This window comes from Maylandia zebra, linkage group LG2 (assembly GCF_041146795.1).
Source record: "Maylandia zebra isolate NMK-2024a linkage group LG2, Mzebra_GT3a, whole genome shotgun sequence".
NCBI classification, from domain to species: domain Eukaryota; kingdom Metazoa; phylum Chordata; class Actinopteri; order Cichliformes; family Cichlidae; genus Maylandia; species Maylandia zebra.
Window position 1 is genome coordinate 3,222,739 of NC_135168.1, and position 27,808 is coordinate 3,250,546.

General features: G+C 43.5%; 1 protein-coding gene across 2 annotated transcripts in view; it reads left to right on the plus strand.

Annotated features, from left to right (window-relative positions):
• uvssa (UV-stimulated scaffold protein A) overlaps positions 1 to 27,808 on the plus strand; it is a 37,742-nt gene that overhangs the window by 6,592 nt on the left and 3,342 nt on the right. The window contains exons 8-13 of one of the 2 annotated variants that reach the window (XM_004553579.3): positions 567 to 695; positions 15,428 to 15,539; positions 23,374 to 23,581; positions 23,803 to 23,934; positions 24,092 to 24,275; positions 24,367 to 24,478. In XM_004553579.3, the coding sequence (XP_004553636.2) occupies positions 567 to 695; positions 15,428 to 15,539; positions 23,374 to 23,581; positions 23,803 to 23,934; positions 24,092 to 24,275; positions 24,367 to 24,478 (877 nt within the window). The remainder of the gene's footprint in view (positions 1 to 566; positions 696 to 15,427; positions 15,540 to 23,373; positions 23,582 to 23,802; positions 23,935 to 24,091; positions 24,276 to 24,366; positions 24,479 to 27,808) is intronic. The other variant, XM_014411449.3, reaches the window with a different exon arrangement.

A 27,808-nucleotide genomic window follows, 5' to 3' on the forward strand; every position in this document is an offset into this window, starting at 1 on the left:
TGTGTGTTTGTTATGGTGTTACATTCTTTTAAGACTCTCGAGTGCCTCTCTGCTAGCGCTGCATTAAACATGAAAATAAGCTTCTGAGCACTTGTTTCCATGTAAACAGAGGGTGAGATATTATTTTAGACATTTAGTACTTTGAGAACATTGCTTCTTTTGATGTGCGTATATTTGTATCTTCTGCGTGTATGTAAGAATATATAAGCAGCATATATAAGATTGCGGACAGAGAGAACGTAGTCAGCGTTCTGAGAGTTTGGAGACAGTCTGCCTCTGTCTCTGTGCGTTAACTGTGTTACTGTTTTAGAGAGAACAAATACTGGTGTAAATACCTGCAGTGGCTCTGCTATCATACATCAATGTTCCTACATCAATGCTTAACCATGGTTTTGGAATCCACGATTATTTAGATTATTTCAAACCCGCTCCTGCTGGCTCACAGCATGATTTCTATTGGTCACATTACTGAGGGCAGCCTGAGCAGCTGTCTGAGGATGGATGGATGGATGAGTGGATGGATGGATGCCATCTTAGCTATACTTCTGGTTTCCCTGTGTGTGCAGGTGTTCACCAAATCAGGTGCTGAGGAGCAGCTGTTGAGACAAGCACTTGACCTGAAGAGGTCTTTGGAAGCCACGCTGCAGAAACACAAAGAGCTTCACATCGACTACAAGGCCAGGGTCCGCAAAGTGGTGAGTTATAGCTAACGATACAGCTCGTAGTTAAGATTAGGCACGGGGCTCTCTTATTGTTAAATAATAAAAAAAGTTGTTTGCTTACATTTAACATGTGTGAGCAGATTTATTTGGTGCTCGTATAGAAGATAACCAGTAGATGGCAGCATTCTATTGTAAATCAAATAGGGGAGCCTTCCATTACATAGGTGACAGTACAGGAGTGAGGACTCTGATAGAGCAGCTGCAGCTGATACCTGGCTGCCTCTCTGCAGTGACCGACGGAGAAAAGCTTCATGTTTCTCTAAATTCTGTTGCGTTCTCCTGCGGCAGCAACCTGAGTGTGTTTATAGAGGGACACTGATTCCTCAACCAGAACTCCCATTAAAATAAATTGCTTTTTAAAGGTTCTTTGTATTTGGAGAGAGAAGTTTAATGGAGTCCATAGAAGAATTTTCTGGAGTCAGCGCTGTCATCTCTGCTTCTCCGAGGACACTCAATATGTCATCAACTCCCTTTTAAAAAGTTTCCCTTTTACATCCAGGAAGGTGCATTTGGACTAAATTGGGTCCTTGTGTTTGTTTGGTTTTGCTACAGCTGGCTACAGCTGTATATGTAGTAAAGCTGACTGAAGCCTCACTCTGTGCTATGTCAGCAGTACGTGACAGAGAAATATGTTGTACGTAAAGGCTTTGAAGGTGATGTTTACTTTAGCCACTTCTTTGTTGTCTTGGCAATATGTTCTGGGTCATCCATCTATCACAGTTCTGACTGAGGGGAGGAGGTTCTCATCCATCATCATAATTTGTTTCTTTAGTTGAATCTATGAAGATGACACATTTCGATAGACACACAGCAGTGTTTCTTTACTTTAAAGAGGCTTTAACAAGGTAATCCCTGAAGTGCTATTGGTAGAAAACTTGGAGTTCTTGTCGTAGTCTGCAGAGTGTCCTGACTGTGGCAACCTGAAAACAGTATGTGAAAGGCATGTTTTAACAGAAACGTTCATCAAAGATCTGACCTGGGAGAGCCAGTAGCAACAGGCTTATGGAGCGATGAATCCAGACTCAAAATAAGGAGAAAGGTAGAAGACTGAGTGTCTGAAGTCATCTGTAAAACATGCTGGAGGCTCTGTCATGGTTTCTGTCTGCATTTCTTTCAGTGGTGCTGCAGAATTTCCTTCGGGATTAATAAAGTATTCTGATTCTGATGTTGTCAAAACTATTTAAAGTACAACATACTGTCAGATTTGGATCCACCATGCAACGCCATCTGGGAAGCGTTTGCGTTGGCTTCATGATCCCAAACACACTGCCGGTGCAGTAGAAGCATACTGGGATGGAAAAGCTCACTATCAGTCATGGATTGGCCTCCCCACAGCCTGGATCGCGTGGGATCCATCTTCATAGACAGCAGATCAAAAGTTGGCCAACGTCGGAAGAAGATCTGTGCTGGGTGCAAATCCACCATCTGATCGGAGTTTGTTCTTCTCGTGTCTTAATAATAATAGATTGCATTTGTATAGCGCTTTTTGAGACCCTCAAAGCGCTTTACGATTCATTCACTCTCACACACTGGTGGAGGCAGCTACAGTTGTAGCCACAGCTGCCCTGGGGCGCACTGACAGAAGCGAGGCTGCCATATCGCGCCACCGGCCCCTCTGGCCATCACCAGTAGGCAGTAGGTGAAGTGTCTTGCCCAAGGACACAACGACCGAGACGGTCCGAGCCGGGGCTCGAACCGGCAACCTTCCGATCACAGGACGAACTGCCAACTCTTGAGCCACGATCGCCCACATCTTCATGTGTTCCTTCTGGGTACTCTGGCTTCCTCCCATAATCCAGAGACATGCAGTTAGTAAGGTTAGATTAAATAGTGATTGTAAACTGTGCGACCTGTGCAGGGTCTCCCTGCCCTTCCCCGTTCCTATGACAGACTCTAGCTCCATTATGACCCTGGATTGGAGAAGAAAACGGATCTAGCCCAGACTCTGTTCACTTCCTTTCCCTCAGACATTTTTATTGAATTTTATGCATCAATTTTACAAAAGACAAATTGAACAACATGCTGTTTTCTTTTTGTAGAACGTACAACAACATGAGACATACATTCCTGACTCTGTTCACTTTTAACAGCTGATGGCTGATATCAATGAAAGCTGTGCATTAGTCCCAGAAGGGCTCTAGCTTCCATCAACACAGCTTCACATGCTTCACCACGAGCCGTGATACTCTCTGACTCAGTCAGTCAGGACTATTTTGGGAAATGTTAGTAAGTGGTGTCTTACGTAGTCTAGTCTAGTCTCACATTGTACCTCCAGGGCTTGTAGCTAACGTGCAACTATCTCTAAAAGGTTAGCTAGTGACAGAGCAGGTAAGAGTGAAAACGTGCGCGCACACATTGTGTGAAAGTGTGACTTTAATCGTGTACGTGTGGAGTTTATATGCACAGTTAACCACAGATTAGTGCGCACACTTTGAACGAGACCCATCGCTGCCCTTCTGTCATGTAGATGCTCTTCAGGGATTTATTGTAATCTTTTTGCACTGTGCAAGGGTCCCTTTGGGCCCAATCATATAAATGTGGTCAGTGCAGAGTGCTGATGCTGTGGGGCTGCCACTAACTTCTCGCAGCTGCACATCTGCAACATTGCTAGCACGCAGCGTACTATGAGGACAAGCCTTGTTGTGTCTGCGTCCGTGTCACCAAGCGAGCGCATCATCATTGTTTTTTGTTTTGATGTGCAAGGCTATAAAATATCCTCCTCCTTTTTCTTCTTTGAACGTCTTTTCCTGCGTGGGCTTCCAAGTCTCATGAGAGATCGAGATAGCAAGGATGGAAATATTAATAGTAGAGACATTTGGGAGAGGTGAGATAGTAGTGAGGTACAGCCATAATGCATAATGCATTAGAGGAGAGAGGAGAAATTGGGGAGCAAGGGGGAGGATGTACCCATTCATTCACTTCACCACCGCTAATGTGCCCCGTGGCTTGATAGCTGATAGGTCTATCTCGCTGCCTCTGTATCTGACTTGGGATCGCCACTCTGCTGCTGTTTGAGCAGGAGGGGCAGGAGAAGCGGCCCCTCCGACCAGCGGAAATGTCATTTCACGAGAGCTCTGCTTCATATTATTTGAAGCGGTTTAATGATGAACAGTTGCTGTTTTAGAGATGCTTACAACATGCTTGAAGTGCAGATAATTTCTAAAAGGGGAAAAAGAGGCAAATCCTAGAGAATCATTATCAAAGGACCGACAAATGCAAAGTACATTACATGTTTGGGGAAAAAAGGCATAAAATCTGTAGAGTCTGAATCCATCTTTAGCTGAACAGAGTGGCACAGTGACAGTGACAGAGCGCCGGGCGTCTTACTCTGCCTGGTTATCACTGTCAGGGACCAGTCTGCTGCACCAGCAGGCCCAGCACTGTGATAACCACACAACTTACAGCCCCTTTATCATAATTAGCTTTTCCTTTTTAACCTTAAAAGGCCTTCCATTACTGGGTCCTTCTCTGCCGGGTGGCTAACACACCACGCGATTGGTTTCTCTCACAGCGCGCCTCTCAATATAGTCTCCCATAACGGGTGAACTGCAGAGAAGGAAGAGCAGCTTTATGGAGGCAGATAGAGCTGCTGGTTTAAATAATGAGAAAAGAGAATCTAGGAGGGTGGAGTCAATTCAAATTCAAATTTTATTTGTCACATGCACAGTCATACACGGTACGATATGCTTAGACAACTGCTCGTGACCTAAAGAGAAAAAGACTATGAATAAGATGTAGGGCTGAACAATTATGGAAAATAATCTAATTGCGATTTTTTTGCCCCAATATTACGATTGCGATGCGATATGCGATTATTTTTTAAGGTCTTTGTCTTCTGTATTATTAAACAAAGACAAGCAATACATCATATAGTATGGCCAATACTATATTACATTAATTTTAAACTGTTCTTTCCTGGAAGACAGACCTCTGTTATGATGACATGAGGTGATGCATGAATTGATGACTGACATTTTTATTTAACTTCTTCAATCACAACAGTATATTTGAACATACACAATAGTTTATTTTTAGCTTACAAACATCTGAGCATAAAGTGCTGACAAGGAACCCTGGTGTAAACATTAAAATGAAAGTCAGTACAATGTGCAGATTGCAGAAATATACATAAACAAAATCAGTGGCTTTACCACACTCAGTTTTTCTGTGAACTACTAGACAGTCATTCAATTAAAAAATAATATTAAATAAATAAAACTAATAAATAAAAAATACACACATCTTACTGATCTCTGCAGTCAGTAACATTACACATAAAGTGCAAACATAATAGCAATTGTATAAACACACACACAAACACGCCTTTAAAATTTAAAGGCGTGAAATTGGACGGTCTAGTTCTGATTAGCGTCACCGCTGTCTCGGTGGAGTTTAATAAACTCGGCCGTCTGCTTCTTGCTATCTAAAATATAACCAGACACTGGTGTAAATTCTCGACTGTCTCATACTTCTGTTTAATAAGTTTTCTGTTTGACGTTTAGTCAGCTGTGTGAAAACCAAGGAGGAACCCACCCGGGGGATTAATAAAGTTTTATTTTATCTAATCTAATAACTTTAATCTCAGCCAAACCGATTTACTCACGAACAAACAAAACACTGAAAAAAGCCCAACAATAACATTTTTAGGTTGTCTAAGTGACTTATATATCACGTTTAACCCGAGCAGCGAAACTCCGCGGTGATCTGAAAATGATGTGCCGGGAGTTGTGCCGTTCTCGGCCGCATCAGTAACCCTCGAGCTCCCGGCTAGCTGTCGAGCTGGTGGGTAGCAGACGCCTCTGAAAACGTCGAAGCACTTTTGCAAATATGGGATATCTTGATAAACCGAGCAGATATTTGATGTTTACACAACTACTTTCTCACCTGAAAATATGTTAAAAGTTTATTTTGTACGGAGCCCCCCAGGGGACATGGGAGAAAAAAAAATTACGGAGGAAAAAAAAAAAATTAGGGAGAAAAAAAAAAATTAAGACGGACTTTTGCGAGATCTCGCAAAAGTATTGCGAGCGCTCGCAAAAGTATTGCGAGATCTCGCAATAAGTATTGCGAGCGCTCGCAAAAGTATTGCGAGATCTCGCAATAAGTATTGCGAGCGCTCGCAAAAGTATTGCGAGATCTCGCAATAAGTATTGCGAGCGCTCGCAAAAGTATTGCGAGATCTCGCAAAACTCCAACAATGGCGGCAGCTACTTAGTTGTAATATTACTCTTTCTGGGTCACAAAATACACTTTTAAGATATTTTGAGGCGTGAATGTAGTTGTGTAAACGTCAGATACCTGCTCGGTTTACAAGACATCACATATTTGCAAAAGAGCTCCGACGTTTTTGGAGATCTGACACCCACTAGCTCGAAGCTAACGGGCGGTCGAGACCTACTACAGCCGGGAGGAACACCGCTTTCCCGGCACATCGTGCCTCGACCTCCCGGTCGGCTTCGAGCTGGCGGCCACTAGCTCGAAGCTAACGGGAAGTCGAGACCTACTACAGCCGGGAGGAACACTGCTTTCCCGGCACATCGTGCCTCGACCTCCCGGTCGGCTTCGAGCTGGCGGCCACTAGCTCGAAGCTAACGGGAAGTCGAGACCTACTACAGCCGGGAGGAACACTGCTTTCCCGGCACATCGTGCCTCGACCTCCCGGTCGGCTTCGAGCTGGCGGCCTCCGAAGAATGCGGCTAAAACTTTTGCGAGATCTCGCAATACTTTTGCGAGCGCTCGCAATACTTATTGCGAGATCTCGCAATACTTTTGCGAGCGCTCGCAATACTTATTGCGAGATCTCGCAATACTTTTGCGAGCGCTCGCAATACTTTTGCGAGCGCTCGCAATACTTTTGCGAGATCTCGCAAAAGTCCGTCTTAATTTTTTTTTCTCCCTAATTTTTTTTTTTTCCTCCCTAATTTTTTTTTTTCTCCCATGTCCCCTGGGGGGCTCCGTAATTTTGTGACCCAGAAAGATTAGTATGAGTAATTTTAAAACTTATTAGCGGCCGCCATTGTTGGAAACTGGAGTTTGGCTGGGCCGCGCTATGAATTCTGGGATATGGTAGTAATTTGGACAGCCTTCGGCACGTCGCTGTGACGTAATCGGTCTACAAATCCGGCCTCAGGAGGATGCAGCCCATGAATTTGGACATGTCCAGAGTATAATCGCAGCCTTTGCGGTTAGAAAATTGCACTTGATCATGTCGCGATATTATCGCAAATGCGATATATCGTTCAGACCTAATAAGATGTATGAAGAAATATAAATATATATATATATATATACAATAACAGCAGCTGTACAAGTATTAAATGGAAATGAAGAAATATAATGTCCAGTGTTGTGCAATCCACATGTGTAAGTGTCTTGTGCAGTGCAAATATGCTTAAAATGATTTAAGTGATGACCACGCATCCAATCGAATTAGTGTAAACAGTGTCGAGTGGATGGGAAGTAAAAGTAAAGGGTGTGGGGGGAAACGGCCCTGTGAAGCTGTAGGCTTTCATGCCAATAATCCCACAGATGCAGTTGGGCGCACTCACGTTGCACCACGTTGCTCTGCTGTTGCACCTTACACCGAGACTCCTGCTATTACTTAATTCGTTTGTAGCATCCAAGAGCTTCCTGTTAGCTTTGTTCAGAATGCTGCTACCTCTGCGAGCAATGTTATCACAATAGATTTGTGCGTCCAGACAATCTGAACCTTTTTCTATAGATTTCCACGGTGACGGCGGACTCTGTAACTATTATATAATATAATGTAACTACGTTGGTGATGCAGCGCTGCAGGATTTGTTGGTGTCTGGGGCTGAACAATGAAAACTGCAGTTCCTTGAATGGCCACTTTAGGCTGAATAAATAACATCAGGATAGTGAGTCAAATGGAAACGCGTGCATCTCTAAATATATGCTATATTCTTTCTTTTTGAATGATCATTTCGACCTTTTTTAAATTTGTCCTTTATCCATTGATGGAATTTTTCTTTGTTGTGTCAGTTGCACGTGCTTCCTGTCTGCTGATGAAGGCTGTGACATGAAAAAGACAAAGAAAATCCCATTTATTTGATGCTGTGATCAACAGCAGACGACACTCTTTGGTTTAATATTGTTACATTGCAGGTATGAGGCTGGTGCTGTTCAGCTAGTAAAAGCTTTTTTGTGTTTCGTGTGGAGGGACTTTAAGCATTTTAGCGCTGTCTCCTGCAGCGTCTTCTACAGGACCCTGCATACTTTTTAGAACAGCGGCTGCTTGAAATGCATTTTCAGTAAGAGCTATGAGATGTGAATCCTATATGCATCTGTCGAACCCCGCAAACTGAAAACGTGGGCTAATGTTTAGGAAAGGATAAGACACGTGGACTTATTTAAACATATCTGTTTTTAAGACTATATTCAGTCATTCCGGGCTCCATTCATACAGGCCAGGGCCTTGTTTACTGCTGATAACCCATCTTATCACAGCACAATGGATATGGCCGCCTGTTTCTCACTGGAGATAAACAAAGAAAGACTATCTCTCTATTTCTCTTCCAGCCCTCCCTCTTTCTCATGCGTACATCCATTCTCTGAATGGACCGGCTTCTCTCAGTTCTATACATAACATAGACACCAAATATACTTGTCTCAGTACCTTTGGGAATTTGCCTGCTCGATTTGGCCAAAAAGGTTTCATATAAATCCTTAGAACTTCGCATCCAGCCTTCATTGTTGTTCATTCATTTGTGGCCAGTCAGAAAATGGTCGGCTCGGTTGATTGGATCATCTTGTGCACATAACATGCATTTAAAAAATGGACGTAGCAAGTTTGCGAAGTCTCGTTCTTTTACGTGGAGCCAAACGGACAAAGGGGTGAAGTACGCGGTACTTCAGTGCTTATTAGAATCATTTAATGCAAAATGACTGCAGTTGCAGGTGTATAGGGTACATTGCACAAACTCCTAAGAAGCCCATTGAAAGTTGGTATACCAGCTCAAAGCGAACAATTCTCTAAATATGAGTGGATGGAAATGGATGGTTCTGCTACTGGAGTATAATGCAGTGAATCAGATTGGGCACAGTCTGGTTTCATCAAGGATCTCTGATAGTATGAAAGAGGAAGGGTTTCCAAATTGGAAATGATGGATGCACTGGGATAGTCACGGTCCACCACTGACCAAAGGACCAAACCAGGCTCCGTAGCCCGGTCCTTCTTTGAAAGGTTTTTCTGGACATTTTAATTGTCTCGCCAAAGCTTTCAGTAGTTTTACTAGTAAAATAGAATAGCAGGGTAATTTCACTATGGTAGTAGGTGACAGTGGATAATAATGACTGTTTTGATCACAGATTGAGACGGGCTGGGAGGGGGAAATGAACTAGACAGCTGAAAATAAGCTCGCTGACAGGGGAAGGTTTGAGAAGCTCCAGGCTGGCTAATAGACCTGCCAGGCTAGGTTAGTGAAATAAAGATGTCACCTTATACATCATATAAGCTGACTGCTCTCCAGAGACAAAGGCTGCGTGTGTGTGTGTGTGTGTGTGTGTGTGTGTGTGTGAGGGTAATGGGGGTAAAGCAGCAGAGAAGAGACTACAGAGAGAGGGGAGTGCAAAGCTTTTTGTCATTAGAGTGGATCCCATGGGATCCTTCTAGGTAGTAATGAATAGAAGTGCAAGATGGTAATAGAGATGTGGGATGTTGTGGCAAATCAAGCCCTGAATAGGTCAGGCTCCACTGCGAGCTTTAGGCCTAATTAGTTTGTAAATATGTTGAAATCAATCAGAGGCAGCAGACCTTGGGTCTCCTCAACAAAGCAAAGATGGAAAAAGGAATGTCTTGTAACAGTGGTAATAATTGAAGCAGGGTCTCACAGATGGGTTACTTACAGGTTTATAAGTAAACGTAATCGATGATTAAAATAGCAAAGATGGCGGCTGACCCACCCCTGCCTCCAGGCCAGGTGGGAAACGTATGATGTAGTCCACAAACTCCAGAAGGCAAAGGTGATAAAATGGCTCTGTGTCAGTTTTGGGCTGAAAAGTAGAAGCGCCGAGTTACAGAGCAGCAGCCGTCCCCACGCGCACGCCTCAGCTTCTAATATCTGCACAGATGTGCGCACGTAATTTATGCGTGATATTGCGAAGAAGATGACTGTATGTTTAGAAAAGCATTTGTGTATGATGTGTTCATTAAGCTAACTGTTTCTCGCTTGCCCTCTCTTAAAGCAAATGCCTTGTGATAATGGCGGCATTAGAGCCAGTCGGTATTCCCGACAGACATTTTCCATTTCGGCCTCAAATGTACAATGAAATTATCTCGTCAGCGAGTGTGTGCATAGCCTGCCGGAGAGCTATATATAACGTGTCTGCACGGGCAGCGTTTTAGGGCTTTCTCGCCTCCTCGTTTCTCGCCTCCTCTCCTCCTTCCTTCTCCCCTTCGCTTCCTCCTGCTCACTCTTGTTCTCGCCCTCCATGTGTGTCTGTGTGCTGGTTAACCTGCCCCTCCCCTCTCTGCCATACACCTGACTTATGGCTGTGCAGTAATAATTTGCCAGGCCTTGGCAGGCTGAGTGTACATTAGCATATAAATAGCAGATGCACTGAGTGCCCATCACACTCGACTACATTTAATTTTTGGTTTATAAGATTGAATGGGTTTTTAAACGCAGCGCCATCAAACTTGCCAAGAGACAAATGAAGTCAGGGGAGCAGTTGTCCGAGGCGGCGCCCTCACATCATTTTTATAAAGGATAAGAGTCTTACTTAAGAGAGAGGAGGGGGAGGGCAGAGGGTGAGACGCTGTAGAAGCTGAATAAGCAGCACACCTGTGGATGCAGGGACATACTTTAGTTTCTAGTTGCACCTTTCCCCCCACAGCTGTGGGTCTGAGGCAGGTACTGTGTGCACATCTTAACATCAAAATGCATTTGCTGTAACAAGCTTCACTCTAAAGTGTGTCGGGATTTCCTGCCAGACATGAGAGAGCTGATGTTAGGTGACCTGACTCACAGTCACTGTCCAGTTATCGGTTACTTGAACCCCGGATGGAGTTTAGCTCAGGACTTTGTCTCCATCTCTGTGTTTGCACTGGTTTGCAGTTCAAATTACTTGTTGTTTATTTTATACAGCGTCTTGGTGCAGCCCCTCCCAGCTAGAAGTGCCCGTGTCAGGGGTGTCCCTTATGACATTGCATAGATCCAATAGTAGAAAGCTTCATAGAGCTCCATACGCTGACCTCATTGGTCAGTTTGACTTTTAACTGGAGGTGCTGATGGTGTCGTATCAGCTGTGATGCCAGTGACACCACACGTCCTCCTCATCCTGGTGTCAGAGTAGTGTCCAGTGCTGCCTCGCAGCATTGCATCTGTCTCTGCTGTTACTCGAATACGTTAGAGAGAAAATCCTAAATTCTCTTACTTTGACGTGCTATTATTTTGTGGCGTTTTGATAGATTGTGTTATAGATTTTATTTTTTTTAGGAAAAAAATGACAGTTTGGTAGAAAGAACAGAGTTTTTGGGGATGAGTTCAGTAGGTAGTCGCCATTGCAAACCCACAGTTGTTTTATTGCCCAAATAATGTATGGTCTCAACTTTAGCAGCCAATTTCAACAGATCTCTTTTTATTTGCTTGTTAAAGGAATGCTTATTTTTCATCCTCTCCCATTTCTCTGCTTTATTTTATTTGCCAGTAAACATTGCCATTACAGTAACACATAGCCCTGCTTTACTTAAACAACTTTTTATTTATTCTGCTCTGTTCCGGAGCTATTTTTATTTCTATCTGGGCCTGTTTTTAATGTGAAAGTTACCAATATTTGTTTTGTCCTTTTCCTATTACAGTGACGCATGGCTCCGCTTTACTTAAACTATCACTTCTAATTTGTCTGCTAGATCTAGAGTTTCAGTTAAAGAAGCAGTTTTTATCTCCCGTGGGGAACTCAGTGTTACCGTGTGTGTGTGTGTGTGTGTGTGTGTGTGTGTGTGTGTGTGTGTGTGTCCCAGGGAATAAACCAAAGCTCTGTTAAAATGCAAAGCAGCCCCCCGTGCAGCCATGTGGGGGAATAGAAGCCATATTTTAAGTGCTCTGCCCGTCAGCAAAATGTTTCTAGGGGAAAGCTAATTCTACTGTGAGACTTACAGCTCTGCCAGGCCGGCCGACAGGACTCGATGCTATCAGGATTAAATTAAGGTGAATTAGAGACAAAGAGGCAGAAAGAGGGGGAAAAAGGATGATGTTAGGGCAGGATTTTCGTCCAGCTGGGTGATCACTTCTTAGTCTTAGGTCATTGATCAGAACAGAATAAACCAGCCGGGATTAAAGTAGACAAGCAAAAAACCTATAGAGACTATATCTGTGTGTATATGTGTGTGTGCATTTGCTGTGTGCGGAGCCGTCGTCCTCCGAGGATGAATAAGGATAGCAGCAGAGTGGATAACAGAGAAAGTTTGGGGTTTGTACTCTTGTGTTTAGCAGTATTCTTTCAGCTTTTTCAAATAATAAAAACTTCAGTCAAGTATCAGGATCTCAGACTTTATGTTCACTCTGTGCAAAATCTTTCCTTTGAAGAAACGAATATTTGTATTAATAACACCTAAGCTGGGAAATGTACATGAACTGCAGCGTCTGCGGGGTTTGGGCCTGGGTTTGCTTCTTCCTCGTTTCCTGTCCAGAAAAGGCTCGTATTATTGTCTTTATCTTACAATATAAGGCACTTTGTTGTTGTGATTTGGTGATATATAAATAAAAATGAAGTGAAAATTGACTAAAGGAAGAAAACCCCACAAAAAACCCAAAACCCTGCAGTTCCTCTAATCAGCTGGCTCCAAGAGTGAGTTGGTTCCCACAGACTCCCATCTTATCATGGCTGGTTTTATCTGAAAATGTTTAGAGCCTGCTGCAATTGGATTTATGACATGATAAATAACAAAAGGTGAGTGAATGAATTCTTTTACAACGAGCCTGTCAATCAGAGCATGACGCTTTGATCGACAGGTACGCTGACACACACACGGTGTGCGGACCTCACTTTGGCAACTTAAATGACTGAACTGTAGTTTGTATTTATATGTTAATTAGCACTTATTAGCAGGTATCTGTGTGATCCACCAATAACACATACTGATGCAGCACGGCGTGGTTAAAACGCCAGCAGTAAGGGTTGCTGTCACAGTGCCTCAGGATCCTGTAAATATCAGTAACAGTCAGTAAACAAAGAAAATACAATGAATGAATCGACGGTTTGCACTGTGGCTACAATAAACACAGCAGCTAGTTATTTTGGTTCAAGGTTAGCGAGTTAGTCATTTCACTCAGATGACTTCATGTCAGTGTTTCTAATTTTAAAAGTATTTAACTGCTGCAAAACTCGAGCCTTTCTCTATTAAGTCTTATTGAAATGCACCCAACTGTATGTCTGTGAAGGTTCTCAGTCATCCAGGTCATCGTAGTCAAAGGAGCTTGCAAAGAAAAGCGTCTGGACTTCTTTAAGTTGCTTGAAGACGTTTCACCTCTCATCCGAGAAGCTTCTTCAGTTCTAAGGTCAAATGGTGGAGAGTCCCAGATATAAACATAGTGGGAGTTTCCCCCCACAGAGGGACAAAAGGACCCCCTGATGATCCTCTAATCACCTGAGCCAAGGTGGGAAACTGGGTGTGGGTCCCAATCAGCCAGAGTTTCGGGTGTGTTCATTGTGAAACCTGGCCCCACCTTATCATGTGAATTCCTGAGGTCAGATGGCCCAGGATGTGAGTGGGCGTTAAGGCGTCTGGGAAGGATCTCAAAACTGGATTATAGATGGCAGAGAGTTGGTGTCGTAAACCCCGCCTCTGTTCAAAGATGGTCGCTCACAGTGGACATAGATGCTTCTTTCACTCCTCTTTCAAACCATCTGTCCTCTCTGTCCAAAATGTGAACATTGGCATCCTCGAAAGAGTGACCTTAAAGAGTGTCTTTAAAGAGTGACCTTAAAGAGTGTCCTTAAAGAGTGACCTTAAAGAGTGACCTTAAAGAGTGACCTTAAAGAGTGTCCTTAAAGAGTGTCTTTAAAGAGTGACCTTAAAGAGTGTCCTTAAAGAGTGACCTTAAAGAGTGACCTTAAAGAGTGTCCTTAAAGAGTGACCTTAAAGAGTGTCCTTAAAGAGTGACCTTAAAGAGTGACCTTAAAGAGTGTCCTTAAAGAGTGACCTTAAAGAGTGACCTTAAAGAGTGTCCTGAAGAAGCTTCTCGGGTGAGAGGTGAAACGTCTTCAAGCTTTTCTTTGCAAGCTCCTTTGAGTACCCAATTGTAGAGTCTACCTTACAATATAAAGCGCCTCGAGGTGACTGTATGAATAAAATTGAATTGAAATTGAAGTAATTTAATGCATATTTATTCTAGAGGTTTTAATCCACTTGTACCGTATTTGTTCACATGTCATAAACGAGGTCTAATTTCTCTCTGATTCAAACCTTCTTCCACAATACGTCAGCCTTTGTAGCTGCATTAATGAGAGGTAATTAGGCTTTAATTGTTTAGTTGCTTGTTAACTGAATGTTGAGTATTGTAATATGAAGTGTTTTAATTGGTCTCTGCGTAGTGGATCAGAGGTGTGTATCCAGCTTTGTGACACGGTTAACTGAGTCTGTCCTGTGGTTGAGCTGTAAATGTGTGCGTGTATATATGTTGGGGGGAGGGACATGTGGGTAATTATTCAGGGACTCATTATTGGTAAACCAATTCTAACATTTTAATGGGCTTTATCAGCAGTAACGCAGCAGCCTTCTATCGCTCTCACACACACAATCGGGTATTACACTCTAATGAAAAAGAGGCGTTTGGGAATTAGAGGTTAGTTTAACGTTAGCTTTTACTGCTCCTCATAACACTAATCATTGTGATTATTATACTGCCAGACGTGCGACTCTGTGTGTGTGGCTCCTCAGCTGTTAAAAGCATAGGGCCACCGCACACAAATGCATGCACGCACACGGATTTGTGTTATGGAAATGAGCCTGTGTGTGTGTTGTGTTCTGCATTGTAGCCCAGCCAATGGCTAACAAGCTCACCAGGAAATTAAAAACCATAAATTTTGCTTACTACTGATAGAAGCTCATCACAGACACACACACATTGCCATCCCTCTCCCCTTAGCTAATAAGAAAACCAGAGTGATCCGCAGGAGAGTCGCACGAATTGTATATGCTGCCATCTAGTGGTGCAGCCATTACAGCGGTATTCGGGTGCAGCGACAGAGTAGTGTGCGCTGTTAGATTGATTGTGGTTATGCAGTATGTGAAAAAATTCATGGCCCATTTTTGTCATTAAACAATTAAAATAAAGATTCAAGTTAAGGCTGATAGAAGGCAGCTTGCACCCCATGGTTCAATAGTTCATCAAACCACCTTAAGTAACTTGAAATGATTCATTTCTGCATGACATTTAGTCTTTCCCAGGCCAATGTTAGCTCAATCTTCTTTACAGCGCTGTTTCTGTTTGTTGAGGTTTGCGTGCATTTGTTGTTGTGGATTAGCAGCGTCTGGCTTCTACTTGCCTTCTTGATTCATGTTTTTCCACAGGACATCTTCTTTTACATGACTGCATCTACAACATTAGATTAGATGTGTGGAGTTTCCTGCAGCTGCTTTAACTGGATGCTTAAACATAAAAGGACATACTTTTAATGAAATGAAGCAGCTGTTATTTCACACTCAAAACTATGAAAAAGCTAACGATTCTGCCCTTCCTCAGATGAAGGTCTCTTCAGACGGAGAGGAGGATGACGACGATGATGATTTTGATGAAGTTCCAGAGAAAGAAGGTTATGAGCCACACATTCCAGAGCATCTGCGAGCCGAGTACGGTGAGTTTATGTACACAAACACACATGCATGTGCACTTCAAATCTACAGACACGTGCACAAACAGTGAGGTTAAGCTACAAAGCTGCTGTCCTGATCTCCTGAGATCCACACACGTACTCTACAAATAAACGATCGCACTTTAAAGTACTGGCCTTCAGCAGCTGGTAAAACGCAGGTAATGTGCTTCTTAAGTGGATTTATGTGCGTGTGCCCACAAACGTTTCTGCACAATACAAAGGAAAAGCAGCCAACATGATGAAGTATTTCGATATCATTAGTCCAGATTGTATCTTTAATGAGGAAACATTCATGATAGTTTGTCCATAACAAGCCCTTATTCTGAAATTTAATTCATCATTAATATTGTCCCAAAACTGGTCGTTTTGTTTTTACTTTGTTTGACTTCCTTTAAAAAAAATATTCAAAAGCTTCAGAGGACGTCTGCTTTCAGTTTTCATTTAAGTGTGTTTAATAAAACTTTTGCCTTGACTATTTTCTACTGATTCTCAGACAGTAGGCTGTCTCCTGGACAGTAATGTCTCCTGGACAGTAATGTCTCATGGACAGTAATGTCTCATGGACAGTAGGCTGTCTCCTGGACAGTAGGCTGTCTCCTGGACAGTAATGTCTCCTGGACAGTAATGTCTCCTGGACAGTAATGTCTCTTGGACAGTAGGCTGTCTCTTGGACAGTAGGCTGTCTCTTGGACAGTAATGTCTCTTGGACAGTAATGTCTCCTGGACAGTAATGTCTCCTGGACAGTAGGCTGTCTCTTGGACAGTAGGCTGTCTCCTGGACAGTAATGTCTCCTGGACAGTAGGCTGTCTCTTGGACAGTAGGCTGTCTCTTGGACAGTAGGCTGTCTCCTGGACAGTAATGTCTCCTGGACAGTAATGTCTCCTGGACAGTAGGCTGTCTCCTGGACAGTAATGTCTCCTGGACAGTAGGCTGTCTCCTGGACAGTAGGCTGTCTCCTGGACAGTAATGTCTCTTGGACAGTAATGTCTCCTGGACAGTAGGCTGTCTCTTGGACAGTAATGTCTCCTGGACAGTAGGCTGTCTCTTGGACAGTAATGTCTCTTGGACAGTAGGCTGTCTCTTGGACAGTAATGTCTCTTGGACAGTAATGTCTCCTGGACAGTAGGCTGTCTCTTGGACAGTAATGTCTCTTGGACAATAGGCTGTCTCTTGGACAGTAATGTCTCTTGGACAGTAGGCTGTCTCTTGGACGGTAGACTGTCTCCTGGACAGTAGGTTGTCAGATTAATGGCCTTCCCTTGTCATGACGTTATAAATGAAGGAGACATAATGTCTGAACTTGACTCAAAGTGTTGAATTGGTTTTTATAGCTTGTCTCTCGTCCAAACAGATTTTAATGCTAAAGAAGGCCGAAGACAACAGTAATCCCAGAGATGATGAACACGGCCAAAGCAACAGTCTAGTATATTTTTTTAAATCAATGCACTACCAGCTCAGCAACATCAAAAAGCCCAGTAAACACCTGACAGCTGACTGGTAGTCTATGTCACCATCTTCAGTCTCCTCTGAAAGTGCAGCAAACGTCTTGTCAAGTTAACTATTTTAGTTAAAACATCAACAATATGGTTGATTTTTAGCACATACCAATTTCAGTTCTGGGTTGATTTCAATCACTTTTATCTGGACATCACCTCGGTGAACAAAGCAGTCCTGCCTAGTCCTAATCCAGTCCTAATCTAAAGCTCTGTCATTATCCAATATTTAAAGATGAGTAACTGGGCTGTGTTGTAGACATCAGAGGTCTTGTCCAGAACCAAAATGATCGCATTTGTTTTTCATCTGAAGCTCCAGGTGTCCTGCAGTGTCCTCAGTGTGTTTTGTTACCGTTCGCCTGGCGAGGGCCACATTCTCATTCTTTGTTTTTTCAGACACTCTTTGATAAACTCCTCATCAGAGAATGGTGTGATGCTTTCTGTGATTCTGTGGGGAATCACAAAGCTGACTGTGACGGCTCCCAGGATGTGTAAAGCTTGGTACAACCGTTCCTGCTCTGCATTCGGCAAGCTCTTGCATTTCTGTGTGCTCTTCCCTAACTGATCACACACTCATCCGACTTTAATAAATTAATACTTAGTCCATGTCCATGTCTTGGTAAAAATTCAAACGTTAGCGTGTGCTGGCATCCATCTCAGACGTCTGTTACAGTGAAGCTGCATTCTCTTGGACATGCACAATAAAAATAGGAGTCACTTTAAAAATAAAAGAAACAAAAGTTGTGTTGTGATTTCCCACAAAATAAAAAACACAGAAAGCCAGTTTCTTATGGGGAGTTTGCCAAAGATGTTTGGTGGCTGAAATGAGACAAATTGCATGATGTGCGCTGATCTCTCCTGAAGGCAGCGTAGGTTTGTAATAGAGACACTCTTGTTTCTGCAAGCCTTTTTCTGCTGCTTACATATGAATGGCTGTGAGAGTCCCTCGTATACCACGGCTGCATTGGACATGTATGGATCATGTCTAGCCTCCAGGCAGCAAACTGGGTTAAAGGTCAAATTTTCAGGTCAGTAACCAGCCGCCTGTGCATTTTATTGCTATGTCAGCTACATGATAACATTTTTTGCAAATCTAAGTTGCAGTTTGACTGTTTTTAATACGTACAAGCTCCAGGCAACAGTAAATACTAAAACCTCTCTCAGGATTTTAGTGTGTTCTGCCACGAGCAGCGTTGCCTCCACCCCTCCATCACTCATACGATTTCATATGTGAAGTTATGTACTGTGTGTGCGTGTAAGAGAGAGGCCGACCATATTTATGTGTTAGTGTTAATGACATCATAACACAGGATGTTGTTGCCCAGGCACTTATTGCTGGCTCAGCTATGTAGTTTGGCTGCACTGTGACCTTTGACCCCCAGCGAGTGCTTGGCACCACCTTCCTGAGTCATTACATTCACACTGAGCCTGTTTTACCTGTGAACCCATCCACTCCCGCCTCCCTCCATTACTAATCAGTTAGACGTTAGAGTAATTAGATTATATCTGATGGGCCCAAAACAGCTGTGCGTGCGTGTGTGTGTGTGCACTTGTGCGTGCGTGTGTGTTTGTCAGGGTGATTAGTGGCCTAGGTAATGATCTAGAGGGGCCACACCAAATTAACAATGCAACCTCTTTAATGAGCCCCTATTAGCCCTGCACTCAGATTTTACCACCCATCGTCAAATGGACACACACACACACGCACACACAGAGTCCCAATGCCATCTTCTTTAAATTGTAAAGAAATAAGAAGTATTTGGACTTTGACTCAGTGTTTCTGCTTTGCCTGCACACATCACTGTAGTGGGTGTTCAATCAAACAATCAGGTACAGGCTTTCATCTTTAATCCAAATGTTTACGAGTTTTTGCTGGTTTTTAGATGAAGTCCAGGACTTTTCAGAAACCCAAATGTGATTGGACACATTGCTCTTGCATAATTATAAATGTAAGGATGGATCGTTGAAGCCTTGGTAACAGGTTGTAGTGAGTACTCAGCTGAAATGTAAATGTTAACACCGAATGTTGCATTTACTCAGACGGGCAGCTTCATTTCTTTTTCTGCTTTAATTTTTGTCTTCACTAAATGAATGAATGTTCCTGTTGGGTCGAGAGGTGAGGGGTTTGACCTGGTGAATTAATGGTCCTGCAGGATCAAAAGTAGAATCCGATGTATGGATGGGTGAGAGTTCGTCTTTGTTCCTCCCCTATCATATCCATTTTCCTCTCTCTCCTAATTTCCTTGATCACAATAGCATTTCGGTTCCTCTCACTCTTTTCATCTCTGCCAGTGGATCACATTTATCATTTTTTAGCATTTCCTCTTCTTTCTTTTCAATTCTTCCTGACTTCGTCCACTCCTTCTGTTTCTCGTCTTCCCGTGTCCCCTTCTTTCCACTTTCTCATTCCACCTCTCTGTCTTGTTCTGTCATCCTGATTATCAGTCCTCTTATCCCTCTCTCTGCTGTCAGTACACTATCGCTCTCTTTCTCAAATTAACATTTTAATTACAGGCCCTGCTTAACCTGGGAAAATCAATACCTCTTCCTGCCTTTCTTCTCTTTCTCTTTCACTCTTTTTTTCTTGCACCCTGTTAACCCCCCGCATTTGTGTCTTTCTCTAACAACCCAGGCACACACACACACACACACACACACACACACTACTATACACATTTCCTCCCATTGATCTGTGTGTCTTAACATCCACAACAAGCAGACTAACCTCTTCCATTTGGTGCTCTGAAATGAGCAGGTGTGTGTGTGTCTGTGTGTGTTTGGGGAGGTATTTTTAATTCCCAATCTCCATGAACTGGGAAAAGCGCCATGAATTATTTAAAAAATCACTGTCATGTAAAACTACACTCACCAGTCAAATCTGATTTTAACAAAAAACACAAAATTATCAGCAACAAATGTCGTTTATTGGAGGTTATCCGGTCGTTAAGTGATGACGTGACGAATCCTACTTCCGGGTCTAAAGTAGTCTGCGTTTAATATGGCTTTTGTGTTGTTAACATGTTTAATGTTTTGTATTTTCTTCTATTTAATCTCAAAAAGCTCCTAAAACAGTCAGTGATCACTGTTGACCTCCCTCGGCTTTTATTACCGCTAATCATTTATTTAAGCTCAGTTTTTAAAACCTTAGGATGTAACTACAGCCCAGCCCATGCAGCAGTATATGAATGACTAACCTCGTATTGTGGATGGATTATCTCAGTTGTTCTCCTGGCTGAAGTTTGGTCCGTTTACAGCATCCTGCCATGCGATTACATTTGTTCCTGACCACCGAGAACACTCACGTTAACTTTTATCGAGTGGAAAAAAAGTTAGCTTGTTTATATTATGCTAACATAGCTGTGTCGCTAGCGGTCACGTAGCACATCATTATATACCAGCTAGCCCAACTTCAGTAACCCTACAAACGTCACTGCTGTTTAGTTTTCTGTCTTCATTTATGCTGGAAGTGATAACAGAGCTGTACGTTTGAATTTGTTTCCAAAACCCGGCAGTCAGGACATGCTATATTGTATTTAGATAGAAGCTAGCAGGGAGTTAGCTCGCTAGCTTCTAACTCCGTTAAATGTCATAAATTCCGTTTTCATGGATGCCTGGATGTTAAACTCAGTTGTTACACCTGGTAGAGCAGAACGCTGATCATTTTATTAAAGATGAAAGACTTTAGACAGTTTTTCAACTCTCAGTAATGCCACAGTGATCGTTTGATATATGGACCTGCAGCGGAGTTTAGGCCCAGACACGGCTAGTGACGTCAGACTGAACAACCGGATACAGCTGTCATGAGCTGTGCTCTTACAGAATCATCCCATAGATTTCAGCTGAGTTTCACTTTGAGTTTCATGTCTCGTTATCATAGTTCTGATATAAGAAATGTATGCTTACCTAGATCTCGATCTATGCCTGCCACTGCACAGCCGAAAGTCAGGTTGATTGAATTGTTGGGGTTTTGTTTGTGCAGTGTCTGGAAGTAGATGTATTTTGTTTCAACGAGCCTGTCTCGGTTATTGCACAGTCAGTCTTCAGGATGGCTTGTAAACTCCATGCGATTGCTTTCTGTCATTTTAGATGCTTCTCGAATCTCGTTTCCGGTGACCGCCTGTATCTTCTCCGGATTCACTAACTCCATTTGCAACGCAGTAAATTACGGAAATCGTGATCACAGTTACTGTGCTGTTTTTCCCTGTCCCTGACTTTATTCCCCATTTCCATCTGCTGCTGTTATATTAGCAGTTTGTTGTTAGCATGAACTGATTCTGCAGTTCGTGCCCAAAAGAACCCAGTGCAGGAGAAGAGGACACGAAGAGTGCTGGTTGAAGCTTAAACAGTGCAAAGAATACAGAGTGATTTAAACATCACTGAGTCATTTCAGTTAATGCATGCTCTCCAGTGGACTGTGTGTAAACGATAGACTTCTAAGGTCTTCCAGGTGTTTTATCTGCATTCCTCCTGATGACCAGATGCTTCTGTGAGCCAGCAGCTCAGGGGGAAGATGACCTTCAGCTTCTTTGCTCTGTGGCCTCAGAAACACAGCTTTTCTGACAGGTTTATGGCCTCAGCTACTACCTTTGAGTGTTATTGAAAATAGCATGTCCATTTAGTAAATGATGTCCAGAAGGATGATAAAGCTGGTTATGCTTTAGGGCAGGGCTACATTGAGCATACAATGTCCTTCAGATTCATCCCTTGCTTGTCATTTTCTGATTATTGTAAGAAGGCGACTGTAACAATGAGGCTTTAAGACAGAACTTTACTAATCGAATGGCGATGTCACAGTAGCTTTAGCCATCTTTTATATTATTAAGTTGACTGGTTTTCTTATCAGGCGGTTGCTGGTTTGTTTCCTGCCTGCTCCAGTCTACATGCCACACATCCTTGGGCAAGATACCAACATCAAGTTCCTCTCCAGTGCATCCTTTGGAGCAGCGGTCTCCAACCTTTTTTGTGCTATGGACCGGTTTATGCCTGACAATATTTTCACGGACCGGCCTTTAAGGTGTCGCGGATAAATACAACAAAATAAAACTAGTACCAGTACCGAAAAAAGAAAATTTATTCATAACACACGTGAAAAGACCCAGGGAAACAGAGTTAACGATAAAAACGATAACAAAATAACGCTGAACACTGATAAAAACCCTGAAAACCACACATTTCACACCTGAGGCCTCAACTCTCACGGACCGGTACCGGTCCGAGGCCCGGGGGTTGGGGACCGCTGCTTTGGAGTATGAATATATGTGAATGTTAGATAGAAAGCACTTACCCATAGGAAGTAGTGCTTATATGAATGACTCAGTGAGTGTGCTGCAAAGTGCTTTGAGTGCTCAGACAGAAAAGAAAAGCTCTTTATAAGAAACAGTCCATGTACCGTTTAATTAAAGAAGAAGAAAGAGTCGGAAAATATGAACCTGTCTTATTGTTTGAACAGGCCGTGCACCGTGTGAATGACTTGTGTTAGTCTCTTGTGCCAGTGATTGAATCCCTGAAGCACTCGGGTCAGTCCTAATAATGTTTGGGATCAGCATGTTGGCAGCTCTCGGCTTACTGCATCCCTCTGATCTCACCTGCTGTGTGTGTGTGTTTAAGTCTTGTTCAATCCCCGGAGACTCCAGATGATATTGTGCTTGACCACACACACACACACACACACACACACACACACACACACACACACACACACACAACAGCCAGCGTCTGACTTCACTTATCCTGGAGATATAACCCCACACTGCTGGAGGTCTGTCTTCATTCCTGTCGGCACTCCAGATCAGGCAGTAATCCCAGATGTACCAATGTGGGCAGAAAATAAAAGGGGACTTCTTTATATACTCAAGTGCTCAAAACTCTTTACATAACATGCCTCATTGACCCATTCACACACATTTTCAGCACTATTTTTCTGCACTTACTTTCTGTCTAATGTGCGCACATGCTCACACTCCAATGAACACAACTCGGGGTTCAGAAGGTTCTGTGAAGGTTTCAAGAACTATCGCTCAATACCACTTTCAAAAATTCAAGTCTGGCTCCTAAGAAGCCAAACATGTAAGAGGGAGCGGCTCAAGAGTTCAGCAGCTTGGAGAGAGCACAGAAAGCATGCTAAAGTTTCAGCGGCCATGTTCTCAGGTGACATTAATGAGCAGGTGATGTTAGCGATCACCACTGATGTTGGCCATTTTAATCAGAGGAAGGAAGAGTGAGCAGCGTGTTTTCACTATTAGTTCTTGGGAGCTGGAGCGAAAATAAACCCAGATGTCAGACGAACCGGTCCTTACACATTGATATCCGCCTCTCTCTGCAGGTTTGGATCCCTCTCCTTCCACCTCAACAGGATCAGTCGCAGAAAAGAAACCTTCCACTAAAAAACCTGCAGCTCCTCCTCTTTCTTCCTCCTCTTATTCTTCAATGAGGCGGCTGAAGCAGCTTGCAGAAGAGGTTCAGGATCCAACCTCTGTTGTCGCCACACTGCACCTCCTTAGAGAGAAGATGCCGCCGCCCATAGAATCCAGGTGAAGTCTGACCGCTGCCTCTGCAGGTCTGCTTTCTGTAAACCCCCAGCAACCATCTCCCACCCCCTCCTCTTCTCACTACATTATAGTCATATAGTAACACTGCCGTGTTATGTCTCAGTGACGCCAACTGTTGTAAATATAAAGGAGAGACTAGAACAGTGTGAAGTCTGAGGAACTTGGAAAGGTTTTTAATGGTTCTCCAAACGTGTTCCATTTAGCAGCAGCTCCTCGGAGCCCAGTTCATCTCAGTCCAGTTCAAAGCAGACCAGTGTCAACGCTCCAGTGGTTCCATTTGGTTTGGACCTGTTCTACTGGGGTCAGGAGCAGCCCAGCGCTGGCAGGATCATTAAGTATGCACCAGACAAGCACCGTCCCTAGTTTACTGATCTGTGTGTTGTGTCACAGATGATAAAGTAAAAAGGATCATTTTAATGTGATATTAAAGCTACAGAGCGTTTACTCTTCTTTAACATTCATTTAACATGTGTCACATTCTTTCCGCTGCAGGTCAGCCTCTCAGCACCAGTTCTGGGTTCCAGCAGAGGTGGAGGAGGAGGTGGAGAATGAAGAGCTGCTGGCAGAGAGCAGGAGCAGATACATCTCCTTCCCTGGGAGCTTCGTTCCTGTCAGCCATTTTTGCAGAGCTCCACTGGGTGATGGCAAGCTCTGTCAGCGGCAGGACCGCTTCAAGGTAACAGGATAAACTTGGAGTCTGTCATAAAGTGAGAAGCTGTTGGTCTCCCTCTGGCTCACCAAACTGAGCGAGGCCTGTGTCTCCTCAGTGTCCTTTCCATGGCCCCATCGTTCCACGAGACCAGGAGGGTCGACCCTGCCGGCAGGAGGACCGAGAGAGGGAGGAGCAGGAAGAAAGGAGGAAGAGAGAGCAGCAGCCTGGTGAGAAGTGAAAAATACAAACACATTTGAATCACACAGAAGAAATGTCATCAGAGGGATAACTTTTAACAATAGCATCAAAGGTTTGTAAGGGAAGGGCACACAGAGTCTTTGTGACTCTAGAGGAAGGAGGAGGAAGTCAGGAGTGGCAGAGAAATATGCGAGCGGTTCTGGGTGGATCTGGGATTACATCAGGGCTGACCTCTGAGCCTGTGGTTGTGGACAGGGTGACAGAGGCTATGGAGATGCTCGAAGTGAGTGTAGGGAGTCAAGCCTTGAGGGGGAGGCATGTTCTGGAGTAGAGAGGATGGAAAGTCTGTAGAAATGAGAAACATGCACGAATGAGACGGAGGCAGGTGTCAAGGGTGATGTGTGACCGAGGTGGCAGTGAGAGCTCTATGATGTATGCAGGCTGTGGCACTGCCACAAAGACAGGACCTGGAGTTGGAGGTGGAAGAGTTAAAAATGCTCAGCTTTTCTTTGAGAGTAACCAAGAGCGACAGAATTAGAAATGAGTGTATGTGAGGGACGGCTCAGGTCATGTGGCTGCGTCTCCAGTCTGCAGGATGTCCAGCAGCTGCCTGCAGTGTCTTAACCAGCTGCTCTGTGTGTGTGTGTGTGTGTGTGTGTGTGTGTGTGTGTGTGTGTGTGTGTGTGTGTGTGTGTGTAGCTGTAGCTTGCAGTCCAGTGAGTTGTGAAATAGCATCTTTTGTTACCAACTACAGTATCGATCCAAGAGTCTTAGACGCACATACACACACATCAACTTCACAGTAGGGGGGCGCTGGCCTGAATAACTTGATGAACTGTTGGCCTCAGCTGCTTTTACCTCTTCAAACATCCACAGGCGCATACAGTGAGCCTAAACGGCCAGTAACACACACACTTCCTACAGTAGCAGCTACGCTCAAACATAATTGTTTTTGCTGAATTATTGCCTTATATCCATGCCAAGGGTTGCCCGTAGTAACCACCCCTGTAGACCGCTCCAAGGAAGCTAATATCAGACTCTGACTGTAAGTGTATTTGTAACAGTACAGTTGTGTTACCAAAAAGTTCTGTCAGCCAGAGAATAAAAATCAAAAGCTTCACTTGATGTAACCATAAAATTCCATCAGTACAATCTGTCAGCAGTCTGGATCCTCTCTGAATGCTTTTAGAGGATAAGAAGTACTTTAGCTGTTAGTGTCATTTGCCGTCCAAGAGCACTGTCATCATGGAAGTCTTCTTTGAGTTACTGTCAGTCATGTAGCAGCAGTGCCTTTGTTTTACAGCTATATTAATCCTGCAGTGTCCACAAAGCAATAGCTGAACCTTCCTGCTTAATTGCTTCCAGATGACCACAAGTCAACAAAGTACAACAGGGTGAGCTGGCTGATGTGAACCCGGTCGAGATTAGCGTCAGTCTTCCTGGTCGGCTTCCTTATACTGAAGTCAGTAGGGCAGCGAAGGATTTCTTAATGGAGTTTGATGAAGCCGGTGACTGACAGATGAGAAGCAGCAGGTGGTGAGGAAGCACACAGCCGGCCTAAAGAAACGATGTCTAACTTATCAGAAAGTAGAAGCAATTTATTATCCATATTATTATTTAGGGTGTGAACTAGAAATTGAAAACTATAGACAGACACACCCACAACACAAAAGGCAATTAGGAAATGGAGGAAATCAAAGATTATAAATATTCGTGTTTTAATTGAATCCATTTGCTGTCAAGTTTCCGGATTAAAAGCTAAACTGAACACAGATTCCTATAAGCGACAGCCTGTAAATCATAGTGAAGATTATTTTTCAGTCTTCTGGTGAATACTGCAGGCATCTGTTGCTATGGTGACTCAGTTCTATTTACAACTGTTAGTGAAATTTACTGCTACTATCTAGCCACAAATGTTTTCATAGGACTCTGTGCAGCCCTTTGAAGTAAGTACTACTTTACTGCTTCCATAGGAGTTTAGTAGCAACCCGATGCTCTTAATCAAGTGCACTTGATTAACTGTTCATCAGCATGTGGAAAAAAGCAGAATTAGTGGAGCATCCAGGGCGAAAGACATCAGCAGCTGTTGCTGCCCATCAGTATTAGAGAGGTTACGAAGTCATTACCAGATGATATGAAGTTTATTAAGATTATTCACAAGTGCAAACAGTCAAGACAATCGCCATCTTTCCAGGAGGACACATCCCAGCATATTCGCCCTGCCATGGGTGAATATGCTGCTCCCATGCTCAGAGAAACAAAACAACAAAAGCCAGTTACATCTTAGTCTCTGCACGACTCAGAATGTCAGATGTTCGAGTTTATGACAGTAGAGGAACTAACAGCCAGGGTTTGGAAGGGTCACCAGAAGACAGCCGCACAAGACGAGCTTCATTCACTAATGTTTGTATGGAATCATTCTTATTCTCCGCAGAAAGTTGGTTCCCACGCAACGTTTATGAAAAGTGCGTGCCAGCCTATTTTGTTCTTATTAGCAAGTCGGACTCGTTCGGAAACAACAGCCTTGTGCGATCTCTACTACGATCTGCATACTGCCCTGCCCCCGTTTTTCAATCTAAGGAAACATGTTTCTCTCCAGGTGAAGCGGAGGTGGCGATGTGTCTTTAGAGGAGCCTGCACCTCTAGGCAAGAAATAAGGAGGAAGTCTGACTATATATATATATATATATATATATATATATATATATATATACTATAGATATTGTGCTTTTCTTCTCTCCCAGAGTACTCAAAGCACTCTATACAACACATTCACTCAGTCACTTTTCTTCTACGTTTTCAGTGCTTCCTCACGAACATTCATCCATCGAAGCGCAACTTGGGGTTAGTATATTGCCTAAGGATAAACTGGAGGAGCCAGGAATCGAACCACTAACCTTCCGATCAGTAGATGGCCTGCTGTACCGCCTGAGCTACAGCCACCCCAACTAGAAAGTTAAATAATGTCTGAGGTGTAAGGCGGGAGCCTGCAGAGGCGCACTCAGGAGTGGTGACCCTTTAAAAATAAACGAATGAATAAAAAGGGACACAAGAAAAAGTAGAATACATCTGCCAAAATCCAGATCTTCCAGCATTCATGGGACAAACAAAACAACAGTCATCGTTGCCATGGAAACGGTGTGGGAAGCTGCACCTCTCCCAGCTTCCTTCCTTGACCTCAAATGTTTTTTAGTTTCTCACATTCAAGGTGCAGGCTTCTCTCTTACAACATCACCTGGATAACATAGAGAACTGTGGGCGGGGCACAAGTTCTGTTGGCGCAGAGCTCAGAACAGAGGCAGGTAAGGTCACACAGAAGACAGACATTTCAAGGTAATGCTGCTGAAGGTGGTTCTACA